General features: G+C 42.8%; 1 protein-coding gene across 15 annotated transcripts in view; it reads left to right on the forward strand.

Moving 5' to 3' along the window:
- The window catches only part of MBNL2 (muscleblind like splicing regulator 2), a 77836-nt gene extending 64021 nt beyond the window's left edge, over positions 1–13815 (forward strand). For all 15 annotated transcript variants that reach the window (XM_081858245.1, XM_081858246.1, XM_081858240.1 and 12 more), the window contains one exon: positions 8823–13815. In XM_081858245.1, coding sequence (XP_081714371.1) covers positions 8823–8837 — 15 coding nt within the window. In that variant the 3' untranslated portion in view covers positions 8838–13815. The remainder of the gene's footprint in view (positions 1–8822) is intronic.
- The last annotated feature ends 724 nt before the right edge of the window (positions 13816–14539 follow it).

A 14539-nucleotide genomic window follows, 5' to 3' on the forward strand; every position in this document is an offset into this window, starting at 1 on the left:
TTGGAAGGGACCCTGCGGGTAATCTAGTGCCACCCTCTGCAAAGCAGGATGCGTGCATCTAAACCTCACTGAGTCTATGTAGAGCAGCCCATGGTATCTTTCAATCTGTATCAACACTGCCGCACATCATCAGCCAGTGTGGTAGTATGTGTGGCAAAATTGTTGTCTGTATAGGCTCCCAGTGTATGCCACTCTGGGCAAGTATGTGAATTGCTGTACAATAAAACTACAGACTAAAAATCTTCCTTAAAACACATTGTTACCCAAAGACTGTCCTCTTAACAGTCCATAACAGTAAAACACACATACACACACACTCTATTATGATAAATGTCTAGAAAATTAGTAAAAAGTGAGTTGTAAATCTCAGGACTAATCAAAAACCTTTCACAAGTGGCCAAAACTCCTTCTTATTTCTGTCATTTATCAATGGAAGATCATGCAACAATTGGTACCTCTCAATAAATACCATGCACTTTCAGCAGTTTGGGGGATAATACTGCTGACCTGCCTTACAGGGTTGTGATAAGGATTATAGTGTGGTAATGCAGGTGAAGACTCTGAACTCTTTGGTTGCTATGCCAAATGTTAAATATTAGGGAAACAGCAATAACTCCACGATGTAGCACATGTTTAGCAGAAGGTCCCAAGTTCAGTCCCTGGCATCTCCAGCTTCTGCTGGAAGACTCCTGCCCAAAACCCTCAAGTGGAGAGCTGCTGCCAATGACTCTACTGCCCGATGGACCAATAGTCTTGATGCAATGTAAGGCTGGTAGTCAGTGCCATGAATTATCTGAAGTGGAAGGTAGAAGAGCTAACCACACACACAGCTGTGCTATTCGTATCCTATGCTGTCTTCAAGCCAGTGTCCTGAAATCTGAGCATGTCAGCTGTTCAGTCCCACTTGGCAATTCCACCTGTAGCAACAATGATCTGAGCAGCTTCTTGCCAACCGCTGTACCTTGTGCTACTTTGTTCCTTCCATTCACACCACTTCTGCGCAGGTGATATTTGCTCATTTATTGCACTATGCCAGAAGGAAGCCGAATGTCGATGGCTCCAAAATGTAGGGTGGGAAGGAATTACTCTGGTTGGACATGGGGACGGATGGGTGTATCAGGAAGTAAAAATAATTCTTTCCTCAAACCGTTAACTTTTTGGAATGCAGTATCCTCTTAATTCAACAGACCAGGCTGTTTTAGTACCTTTAATAAAAATCATATTTTACATTCAAGAAAATGTTTGAGGAGCAATTTGTTGCTTCAAAAATCTGGACATTTTCTCCTGGTTAATGTTGAAAATGAAACTGATGGTGGAAATGCAACTAATTTATAGAGGGATTTCTGAGCTGGACCAGGACTGTCATCACAAGACTTCTTAAAAACACTTACATTGGTGGAGGGAGAAATAGAAGCAGATGAACCTGCCTTATTCAGGCCATTGGCTCATTTAGCTCAGGTCTGTCCGTTGTGACCACCAGCAGCTCTCCTTTGCCAGCACAGCATCCTCCATGGGCAAAGACTCTGATAAGGATGGAACCTGGGACCTTCGGCATGTAAAACTGCCAATATACAGATATATTTTGTACTTGGAAGACTCTGTTCAGCTGGGGAAAGTTCAGAAAGGGGCAAGCAGTGGGGTCAATGGGTTGGAGCAGCTCCCCTATAAGGAAAGCTTATAGCATTTGGGGCTTTTCGGTTTAGGGGAAAGGCACGTGAGTGGAAACGTCATAGAGGCATATGAAATTATTCATGGGGTGGAGAAAGTGGATGGACTTTCTCTTTCATAGGACTTGAACTGGGGTCAGTCGCTGAAGCTGAATGTCGGAGGATTCGGGACAGACAAAAGGCAGTACTTCTTCATACAGAGTATAGCTGGAACTATGGGATTTGTTCTAACAAGAGGCAGTGAGGGACACCAACTTTGTCCACCTTAAAAGGGAATTGGACAGATTCATAGAAGATAAGGCTATCAATGGCTTCTAGTCATTATGACTAGGCCCTACCTTCAGTATTGGCTCTGAACATCAGTTGCTTGGGATAAGGAATGAGAGTACTGTTATGAGTTATGGCTCCTCCCGAAAATGTTCTCTATTCCCACTCCTTTTGTGCTAATTATGAAAGTGAGAAGGAAATTGGGTTGCTGGGCTTGAGAACTCCAGTAAATACATAAATACATATTTATTACTCTTTATTGCAATGTATTTTGCCCTTCTAGGGATGGCAGGTGGCGCTGTGGGTTAAAGCACAGAGCCTAGGACTTGCCGATCAGAAGGTCGGCAGTTCGAATCCCCACAATGGGGTGAGCTCCCGTTGCTCGGTCCCTGCTCCTGCCAACCTAGCAGTTCAAAAGCACATCATAGTGCAAGTAGATAAATAGGTACTGCTCCGGCGGGAAGGTAAACAGCGTTTCCGTGTGCTGCTCTGGTTCGCCAGAAGCAGCTTAGTCATGCTGGCCACATGACCCGGAAGCTGTACGCCGGCTCCCTCAGCCAACAAAGCAAGATGAGCGCTGCAACCCCAGAGTCAGTCACAACTGGACCTAATGGTCAGGGGTCCCTTTACCTTTACCTATTTTGCCCTGCTATTCTGCCAAAAATGTTCCCAGAGCAGCTTACAGATTAATAATAAAAGGAGGGCAGTCTGTGCCTTAATCTAAGAGGCATGGCACCAATGGAGGAAGAAACTGAGGGGGAAAGGGGACCCAAGTATACTCAGGAACCTACTCTTAAAGTCTCAGAGTTCTTATAAGAACTTTTTGGGATGGAAACAGTTGGACGAGAATCTAAAGTGCATTGGGAGAGCCAGAGCAATGGACCTGCCAGCTTCCTTATCGTGAGATCGACATTTGCAAACAGAAATTGAAGTTGGCTATGTGGTATGTTAATGGGGAGATGTCACTTCTATTTTCTATTTATTCAATCAAAAATAATAGTCAGCATATGCTTCCAAACCAGAATTTGCTACCATTTCAAACTATACCTTTTCTTAAGTTGATTTAAGTTATACCATCTTGTTCCTCCGGTCGATTTAAATTAGTAGAGCAGCTGCCTTGTTCATTGTATTCAGCTGATTGAGGCGGCCACTGCGCCAGTTGCGGGCAGCCACCATATTTCAGTTGTGTGTTTTTTTAATCATGGAAACCCACACACTGTAGCAGCAGGAAGAACAGACACATTCTTTATAGATCAGGATCTCTAGTGGTAGATCTTTGCAAGATTTGCAGTAGATCAAGAAAGTGTTCTGATTGTTTAACTATAGCAACAGAAGTGCACTTCATTTCTTTCCTTAAGTACGCTGCTGAAATGAATAAAATGTAGGGGAAACCACGAGAACTATGACTATGAGCCCAGTTCCAGCCCTGAAAACAAATTTCTTGGCTAAACACATGTTCAGGGGCACACTTTGCCTCAAGGGAACGTGTATGGGTTGTATTCAACGAAGTCCAACTGAGAGTAAACCCACTGCAATTAATAAAGCTATGCTAGCCATGCCCATTAAATTCAGTGAGTCAGCTGTGAGTGGGACTAGCATTGACTGCCACCCTGTGTATTTCACATGCACAGGGACAAGTTGCTGTGTTGCACCTAATTCTGACTGGTGGGACTTGAGGTTCTAGTAAAATAGAAGCACAGCCTGAGTGATCTGACCGACTTGTTTTGATGCCTGCCTGTGCTTGCAGGCTGTGAGGCCAAACCCCAGTGCTAAGCCGGACGAAACCCCTTGCTATAACTTTGGGTTTCCCCCTTCCTTTTAGCTGCGGTTCCAATGCAAACCCCTTCCCGAGCAGGATTTAAACCCTTTCAAATTTGGCCTGTTAAGGATCTGGCCTGTGCAGCCAAAAGGGTTTTGCATGCCTGTACAGTGGTGCCCCGCAAGACGAATGCCTCGCAAGACGAAAAACTCGCTAGACGAAAGGGTTTTCCGTTTTGGAGGCGCTTCGCAAAACGAATTTCCCCATGGGCTTGCTTCGCAAGACGAAAATGTCTTGCAAGTTCCTGCGGGGTTTTTCCCCCTTTTCCTAAGCCCTAAGCCGCTTATCAGCTGATCCGCTAATACCGCTAATCCGCTAAGCTGTCAATGGGCTTGCTTCGCAAGACGAAAAAACCGCTATACAAAGAGCCTCACGGAACGGATTAATTTCGTCTTGCGAGGCACCACTGTACTGTGGTATAGCATTCAGGTACTTCTCCCAGAGGCAAAAATTCTCTGGCACTGAAAAGTAGGTTGTGACACTGTTTGAAATTTCAAAATCTCTTGCAAATGAACCCTTAAGGTAATGCACTTTGATCCTTGGGCAGGTAACCTCAGGTAGAGGTGAACTGTTGATTGTGAAAGAGGTGCCTAGATTGTCATTCCCAAAGGACATGCCAGTTTCTCATTGATAATATTTAAAAAATACGCAAATATATGTATTTGGAGAGTCCCGTTCATTCAAGTAGACCAAGAATTAGAGAATATGATGTGCAGTCCCAAAATAGATCTCACTGGGGCAGATACAGCTTTGGAAAGAGCATCTCTGTCCTGGAATGACCCCGAATGCACCAATTTTTTTTTATTTTGGCCCTTTGATTTAAATGAGATTAGCAGGTCGTCATTTTTCTTGCATTCAGTTGTGAGCATTAGCTTGTGCTGCAGTATACAGAAGAGTAGAGCGGCACCTCACCCTTGTTGTACCACGGCCAAACCCCAAAGGTATTTGTTATAAATAAAGGTATGGGGCATAAATAACATAACAGCAGTGGAAGGATGCAATACCATGGCAAGATCTGCTGGGGTGAGCAGCTTAGGATGCAGTGGATCTCTGGCTTGGCTGGTTGACGCAACCCCAGCTCAGCCAGTGTAATGTGGTCATCCTGGCTCTTTCAGGGCTGAGCCAAGGCTGCTACGAATTCCCCAAAATGGTGTTCCAGGGGCATGGCACTTGGCCTGTTCCTCTTGGCCACAGGACTGGGCAACTCAGCAGAGAACATTATTTTTAAGGCCTGTTTTCCCTCTTCCAGCAGCAGCCCCACTGCTGAATGGGGTTTGGATCTGGCTTCATAGCAGCTTCCTGAGATTAAATTGCCCCCCTAGTTGCAGCAGAGGAAAGGAAGAGTTGTGGGGGGGGGGTTGCCCCATTTCCTGCCCTGCTCCATTCCCAGCTAGTCATTAGAGCAACTTTTAACCATGCACTTGAACCCAAGTTCATTTTTTCCTCCCCCCAATCCATTTCCCTTTTGCGTCATGTCGGTTTAGATTGTAAGGCTGCTGACAGGGACTGTCAATTTTTAGTGATTTGTGAGCTGCTCTGGGAGCCGTTTTCTTGGTCTTAAAAACAGAATTAAAAATAAATAATATTTGAATAAATAAATGATAGAAGCAGCTACAGCAAGGAGGAAACTATGGCAGGGAACATCTGTGGATTAGTGTAAGGCCTCAGATTCTTGTACTCTCACTCTAATATTATTAGAATAGTGTTGTGATTGAAAAATATGTTTCCCATAAATAAACGAAACTCTGTAGAGCTATCTGCAGGAAGCTGGATAAAATAACTTGAAATTATTATTAGCTTATTATATGAATCGTCCATCCTGCGGTTTAAGCTTGGTCTCTCACTAGTCTTTTATAGTCTCATATCTGGCTCCAGCAACTATTTATTGATAAAGGAGTTGATTCTTTATGTGGCTGAAATAAGCCTCCTAATGGCTAAAGTATTTTAGCTTTTTGTACTAGTTTTGAGTAATGTATTTTAGCATTTTAGTTTTCGACTGTACGGCAGAGGTAATATTTTACTGTAGTTAATAGTTCATGTATATCATACAGAATATATCCATTTGCCCTGAGAACATGAAGTACACCCACCATTCTGATAAATATGCCACCTTTTATCAGAAATATGTTCTGAAAGTTATGTAGAAAAATGTAGCAGCTGCATATTTTGGAACTGTAGGCTCCATGCTGGTGTAGTGTCTCATGGTCCTCAGGTGATGATATAGGATTCAAACCTTATACAGTCGCATCTTGGTTTTTGAACAGCCTAGTTCTCTAAACGTTTTGGCTCCTGAACGATCAAACCCTGGAAGCGAGTGTTCCGGTTTTCGAATGTTCTTTTGGAAGCCGAACGTCCGATGGGGCCTCCAATTGGCTGCAGGAGCTTCCTGCAGCCAATCAGAAGCCACACATTGGTTTTCAGACATTTTGGCAGTCAAATGGACATCCGGAACGGATTCCGTTCAACTTCCAAGGTACGACTGTACATTGAACTTTAAAAATCAACCAGGAACATCCGAAAGTGTCCCCAATTAGATCTTCATAGTGGTTGCATTTCCCATAGCAGTTTTCTTCAACATTGGGTCCCCAGATGCTGTTGAATCAGGGAGAAGTAATTTGGCAGTTGTCACTTTTTCTTAATCCTAATTGTGTCATTCTGACTGACAAACTGGTTTAATATTAACTATGATAATATTTACCTTCAAACCATAGTTAACCGACGCTGGCTTGTTCAAACAAACCATAGTTAATGCTTACTATAATTGTAGGTCCAAACTACATGGCAAGCTGTGGTTAATCAAAAGCGGAAGCAGAAGCGAAGCTCACTGAAACTTGTTCATCTCATGCTAAATTATGGTGTGCACATGCATATAAATTTTCCATCTTCTACTTTAACTGGAAAACTCTGTACAGGCAACTCCCCACTTGCACGTGACCATGCACACATCTGGTGCCGGGACGTGGGGAGCACCCTGGAGAATCCTCTTGGTTCACATGAAAACCCTCCCCAGAGAGAAGACGTCCTCTTTGGTCCCCTGGGAGGGTCTGCTCGTGAGCTGGAGGGTCAGTGGGACTTTGTTGAGATGCTCATCTGATGTGCGGGGAAGCGGCTGCTGCGCTGCCCCACATGTCAGCTGCTAGGCGGGGAGGCTGAGCAGCCTCAACAAAGCCCCGCTCCCCCTCCGGCCTGCAAGGAGGCCCTCCCCGGAGCTCAAAGAGGATATCCTCTTCAGGTTCCAGGTAGTGTCTCCTTGCAAGCCGCTAGGACTCTTCAGGGTGTTCCCCACTTAACGTGCATTTCACTGACACATGTGGAGGCCCAGAATGTAACTTCTGCACCAGTGGGAGGCTGTGCTAGAATTTGGGAGTTGAGGCCTCAGGGATCTACCAAGAGAAATTTATTTTCAAGTAGCTCACTTGGTAGGTCAGAGCTGCGGCAAGAGTCTCCTGGCAGCAGCATCTTTTTCTACTTTCCAAGAAGGGCAGCTGCATGGTTGCGGCTGCGTGGGTGCACTGGCAGAGCCAATGCAGCGTTCCTGCTGAGATGCCCATTAGGGATTGCTGAATGGCAGCAACACTGTTGCCTGAAGGCTATTGCTGCAGCTCCGCCCCACCAGGCAAGCAGCTCCGGCTTCAAGCAGTTGAGTTTTAATAATAAATCAGCCTTGTAAATAAGTCCACAAAAATTACTAGCCCATTTCATTAGCCTTACGGTGCTTAAATTAATAATTTGTGACCCTGAAAGAAAAAAGCCACCAATTCTTCCTTGCCCAATTACCTGGAGGCGTTTTCCCTTTTATTCAGCCTGAGAGCGTCTGTTCACAAGCTTGAAGTACATTCCCTAATTAGAGACTACTTTTCAGTATTTGTGGTTTTCTGGTTTCTTACTACTACTAAGCAGGTTAGGGTAGAATCCACACACACATTTTTAAAAAGTTCTGAAAATGGTTTGGGGTTTTTTTAGCTTTTAAAAAAAATACAGTGGAACCCTGGTTTTTGAGCATCTCGGAAGCTGAATGTTTCAGAACCTGAACGCCGTCAACCCAGAAGCAAATGCTTCTGTTTTCGAACGCGCCTTGGAAGTCGAACGGCTTCCGAGGTGCATTTCTGAACTTTCTCCATTCACTTTGATAATCACCCATTGCGCCTCAGTTGTCAAACATTTCGGAAGCTGAACGGTCTTCCGGAACAGATTGCGTTCGACAACCGAGGTTCCACTGTACATTGAATTTTCCATAAGGCTCACCATCACCATCTAGTGTCACATTGTATATTGCACTTAAAACACTCTTACAGTTAAAACACTCTTTTATTTGCAGCTGTATAGCTGCATCCTAGGTGACATATTGGGCAAATATTCCTGGATACATCTCCCTTTCCTGGTTAGTCTCTGGTTCTAAAGGCAACAGCATAGGGCAAGGTGCCTGTGGAAGAAATAATGATGTGGCACAGGAGAACCCCAGCTGAGCGTGGTGCTGGGGTGGCGCCATTCAGAGATGGCAGCCGGAGTGTTCCCAGCTCTCAGCAACATCTGTCAAGACAGAGGGCAAAGGCACAGGGCACAGCTGGGGGCACAGTGGTGAGTTTCCTAATACAGTGGTACCTCGGAAGTCGAACGGAATCAGTTCTGGAAGTCCGTTCGACTTCCAAAACGTTCGGAAACCAAAGCACGGCTTCCGATTCGCTTCAGGAAGCTCCTGCAGCCAACCGGAAGTTGCGTCAGATGTTCAGGTTCCAAAGAACGTTCACAAACCGGAACACTCATTTCCGGATTAGCAGTGTTCGGGAGCCAAAACATTCGACTCGCAAGGCATTCGGGATCCAAGGTACAACTGTATTTTATGTCCAGGAAATAATTGGGAGCACACACCATTGTAACAAATGAGCACCGTTATTCTTAAAAGGCTCGCATACTATGCAAGTTTAGTCCATAAGAACATTAGGCGCATCGTCTGTGTGCTTTCACTCTGAGGCAACATAAAAGCAAAAGTGGGGGAAGAATAGTCACTTCATCAGAATTGAATAGCACACCCAACAATGTTGTTGCTGTTTTTTCTTTTCTTCTAACAGATAATCCTGAAATAGCCAACAGGAATGGGATGGAATGCCAAGAGGCCTCGATGAGGACAGCAAAGCATTGTTACTGTACATACTACCCTGTCTCTTCAATAGAATTGCCACAAACTGCATGCTGAGTAAAGAGTTTGTTCGTCTGGACAAATCACACAAAACACTAAAGAGCTAGTGCTGCTATATCATAAAATGAATATTAAATATGGTATGCTTAGTATATTCCAAACTAATCTAGTTAACTATCTGATGCCAGCTGTGATGGTTCAAGACTTAAAAAAAGGGTAACATTTTACTTTTCAAGGTTTTATACAGCACCGTTTACTTCTTAGAAATATCGTCTTACCGCCATGATTATAGCTAATGTAAGTAGTCCTATTCATATATTATTGTAGGGTTCACAACTTTATGAATCTTTCAATGTTAGCAATAAATGATTTACATTGGCCACTAAGCCCAAGGTCCAGAGAACCACCTAACTAGCTCCACGTGGGCCCTGGCCACTTCGCAGGGCAAACTGCTTCGGAAATTGTGGAGAGTTCCCAAAGCTGTAGGTGAGACGGCAAAGGGGTTTCTCCTGCTCAAAGGAAGCGGGGGGGGGGGATCAAAGCACGCGCAAGCCCTCGGGTGCCCACCCCAGTCACCCTTTGGATCTTGGCCAATCTTCACCAACTGCAGACTTAACTTTTAACCCTTTGACCACTTTGTACTCTCTTAAAAAGCTCACTTCTCTACTAGGGCAGTTGATGCCAAGGCAAAGGAGGTGATGTTAAAGCAGAACCCTGTATCCCTGAACATCACCCATTAAAAGCTCCAAGGCAAAGCACAAATTGCGGAGATGCACACGAGCTGATTTTGGGCAGGTGCAGAGAAGCTGTACTGGAATCGTGGCATTCTAGAACTAAATTAAACCTTTGCACAGTATGGTTTCCATACCCCAAACAAAGTCTTGACTATGTTATTTTACAAAGAGAGAGGATATTTTTTAAAATAAAGCCTTTGCAAAAGTGCCTAAATTTTGCCACATCAGACTTGAAACTATGTGACACTGATGTCTATAATTGAATTTACACCAAGTGATTAAGCTTTCAGATTTGCAATCAGGTTACCAAAAATAAGAACTTGTTATGAAATAACTTCTTCCCAATTAAAGAAATGGGTCTATAGGTGAAAAGATAGCAAGATATTCTAATTTAACTCAAAACGGAATAATTGAAACCGAGTCACTGAAAAAACTAATAAGTGACTTTAATCTAGATGACTAGGAGAATACTGAACAAAATGTAGAGAGAGCTTCAGTTTAATCCATTGTTACTGTTGCCGTATTTTTAAAATCAGGTTTAAGAAGTTGTAACCGGATTACAGCACAGAGAAAGAAACTAGTTCTTTTAACCTTTTTTTCTTTAAAAGCTTATTTTATGTCACAGAACTATGAAGATATCTTTAATACAGCTATATACATATTATATATACACATACATATATATGGACAAAACAGATTTTAATGTTTACTTTTTTAAAAACTGTGTTGATTTACAAGGTAATTATATACATTTGATTAATGTAGGAGGTTTGTTTTTAAGATTTGTTTCCTACACTGTTGTACCAAATATGTCACATTTCACATTTTATATGTTGCACATATATCAGACAAGTACATAGTTTTTAAATTATTGTTTATAAAACAAAAAAGAAGCTGTTCTATGGAAATATGTATAATTGTTTGAAACATCTGTTTTTTTCCATGTGAACATTATAAATGATTGCAGTATTTTAACTTAGACTTTTCAGATTGATTCTAAGCTACTTAGCTCTGGTGGCACTGCCTACTCAGAAAGACCAGAAGCACTAATTGATTTTTTTGTTAATGAAATTATTTTTCAGTGTTAATCTTGCTTTTCAAATGTCTAATATCTGTTTATATTCAAACGATAGCTTCGATCACCTAAAAGAAGGGGGGACGGACAAAGAACCCAAAATCTGATGGTAAACATAGTGTTTGTAATCTTGCATTAGTTTTAATTTGTGAGGAATATGTATTTCTTTTATCTTTACTTGTAAATTTTCTCAGATGTTTAACCTAGGTTGAGAATATGGCCGTTTACCTACATCTGTAGTTTGGGTTCTTTCTTTTTAAAAAAAATTGCATTTAAACACTTGATAGTTTATTGGACAATACTAAATGGCAATTTATGTATGTTGTTTAAATATTTAAACTGTAGAAAGAATGTTTTATCGGACATTATGTTTAAACAATTATTTTCTTAGAATCACTGCAATGTTATGTTCTATTCATTAATGATCAAACGTCATTATCTTTATTTGCTCCTGAACCAAGAGAAAAAGAGAGATCCTATTTTTTAAAAAAGAGAGTTCCACTGTATTGACATATAAGTTTGTTCTGTTTCTACATTTCTAAAAATATTTATGTCAAACCACAATCCACTGGCTCCAAAATAGCTGTGTTGTCTCAATGGGGCTAGGCTGGACTAAGTGGTTTGAGAATCACAGTTTTAAGAGCATGAGTCACAGAGGTTGCACAGGCAGAGAAACCAGTGGCAGCTAGAAGGAGGCCCACACAAACCACCCCCCAAATGCCCTCCAGGAGCCCTGACTAAGCTTTCAACCTGCATTGCATCACCCCATTTTGCTTTGGTCTACACTGCTTCAACAGCCTCTGGCTCTGAAGTAATTTATAATTTTATTATTAACAACATATATTAATCCATTCGCCCCTGGCACGTTCTCACTTGCAACTTTTAAAATTCCTGCTCCTTACATACTGTGCCAGCCAGGGCTGTCCCAGCCCTGAGGCGAGGCGAGGCAAGATCCAGCCTCCACGGAATTTGTTGCCAGCCTCTGCTGCTACATATGCTTTGGAGGCAGGATCTACCCCTCGTGAGCAGCTCCCGCCTCCAGTGCCACTGTAGAAGTCATCTCATCAAGTAGAAGGCTCTGCTAGTCTCCCATCCCTAGGGATGAAATGGCAGGGAGTGTTTTGGGCTCTGAACCAACCCCATGTGATTCCATGCATGCCCCTTCCCCGCCCCCCATTCCCAATATATTCACTCCCTCACCCCTTACTCCCGATGTAGAATTGTAGAGTTGGAAGGACCACGAGGGTCATCTAGTCCAACCCCGAGCAATTCAGGAATCTTTTGCCCAGCGTGGGGCTCGAACACACAACCATGATTAAGAGTCTCATGCTCTCCCAAAATATTCCTCTCCTTGCTCCCAATGTAGAACTTCACACAGCCCTTCTTCCCTGATGGGCGGGCAAGGCGCCATTTTGTGGCTGACCTCAGCTGCCAAAATGTCTTGGGCCAGCCCTCATGTCAGCCCTGCACTCCAGAACCGATTCCCCCTTTATCTCTGCTCCAGCCACCCAGCTGGTCTTCATATACTGTTCATTCCAGCCTCATCCTGATGTTCTAACCCTTAAAGCGATATGCATTTTAATGCTTGCTTTCAGCCATTTGGCATCTAAACACAGGACTTTGTCCCACTGTTTGTTGCTTGCCTCATTTTATTGTTTTGGCTTCCACCTTCAGCCCTCAACACAAGCCTAATCCTGTTTCCCATTTCTACCAGAATGTGTCCCATCAGCAGAACTAGCAACAAGAACTTCTCATTTTCACCTGCAAAGGAGGTCTAACCCTGTCCTTTTCAGCAAGGGCTACCTAGGAGAGCAGAAGTCACGCAAATGCATTCAGAGATACCTGTCTCTAGGACAGCAAAATCACTGGCCCAGTCGGTACATCACATTAAACCAGGAGTCAGCAAACTTTTTCAGCAGGAGGCTGGTCCACTGTCCCTCAGACCTTGTGGAGTGCCAGACTATATGGGGGGGGGGGGAATGAATGAATTCCTATGCCCACCAATAACCCAAAGGTGCATTTTAAATAAAAGGACACATTCTACTCATGTAAAAACACGCTGATTCCTGAACCATCTGCAAGCTGGATTTAGAAGGCGATTGGGCCGGATCTGGCCCCCAGGCCTTAGTTTGCCTACCCATGCATTAAACCATAGTTTAAAGCAAATTATGGTGTGTTTGCAAGCACATGCTGCTAAGAAGGTTTTCAGTGCTGCTTTTCCACTGCTGCCACCCTGTGGACAAAATAGGCCAGAATCTGCCTTGTCTTGTCATTCAAACCCAGGTTTGTGGTTCATTTCTCCCCCAACACACCACTAGTGGTAAGCTAAAAACAGATCTTGGCTGGTTTGGAGAGCAATGACAATGAGCCCAGGTTCAGACAACACAACAAGGCCGACTCATTGTTTGATCCACAATGTGGTAGGACTGGAAGAGGAGCGCCCGCCATCTCACATTAAACCACAGCTTGTTTTAAGCTGAGATGTAATGTGACATGATACCCCAGCCTGGTTTCCTTCTGCCCATTCTCAACTGCACTTTGTTTAGTCTCGGTGCCTCCTGCTTTTAATCTGTACTCATAGTAAAGAAAGAACTAGCGTTTTAAAAAAAAAAGTATACAAGAACATAATTTTTTATTTATTTTAGAGTAGTTTTGTAGAATACATTGAATCTGGAAAGATCTAAACCTATTTTTCTGTATAAATATTATTTGCCAAAACTTCATTTATATTTTGGAAAAGAATGTCTAACGATGGTAAATCGACCTTACATTGGTTTGTTGTTGTTGTTGTTTTTAATACTCCTTTGAAGCAACCATGAAATGGGCCAATATAGTCAGCAAGTACTGAAGCCAAGACATAATTTCAAGTGTCTTGGGATGTCTCTGTATTTTCTATAAGAGCACTTCACCAAAATACCTTAATTTGCCCATACAAAATGATCAATGGTGACATTTACACTGCATCCTTTGCTAACAGTTAAATAAACCCCTTCTCTTATTCCATGTACTGTAATTATTTAGGAGCCTGATTTAAATACTCATTTATGAGTTGGTTGAAATATTATTTAATTACCCAATGTGCAACCATGGAAATAAAAAGAAGCATTTTAAAATGATTTTGGCACCTCAGTGTTATTTCATTGTTTTGACATACTGAGAAAACGATTCCAACAAAGGAAAGTGGATCAGTGAGCCTTGCGTTTAGAAAAGCTATAGGCAATAAATGTATGAAGAAATGCTGGAATTTAGGGAGCTTTTATCAGACAGGAGTTTATGCCAGGCACTCCTGGCATTCTCAATCTACATGCAATGCTTTTTAGTCAGAGCAGACTGGTAGATCTGCACTGCTGGCACAATCATTCTTGCACAAATTCAGAACTTCCTTCCCTTTTCCGTTTGACACAGACAAAGAGCTATCTCAAAATGCCCTACAGGTGATTTTCTCTGTACCAGGGAGCCTGAAATAAGGGAAGCCAGAGTTCCCCTTAGATTGACTTCATGGAAGTGCCGAGGCCTCTCAATGATGATCAGACAAAAAATGACTGCTCTTGTAGTCAACTGGTAAAGGTGAGCTCTAGAACCCAGCAAACGTACCTACAGCATCTACTTGCTGTGCCATGAGAACAGCCTAGCTGAGAACTAGGCTTGAAAGAGAAAGCAGAGACACTCATCCCTGCACAGCGATTGCTCCTTCTACAGTTCTGTAATACTCTACAATTCTATGATTCATGGAATTATATATTTTCAGCACAGCTGGGATCCTATATTTAATTTTTAATTTGATATTAGACCACCTTGAGACCCTCTCTCACCTTAAAAACAAACACATACAAGGTCTCC

Source organism: Podarcis erhardii, assembly GCF_964252035.2.
Source record: "Podarcis erhardii genome assembly, chromosome: 4".
NCBI classification, from domain to species: domain Eukaryota; kingdom Metazoa; phylum Chordata; class Lepidosauria; order Squamata; family Lacertidae; genus Podarcis; species Podarcis erhardii.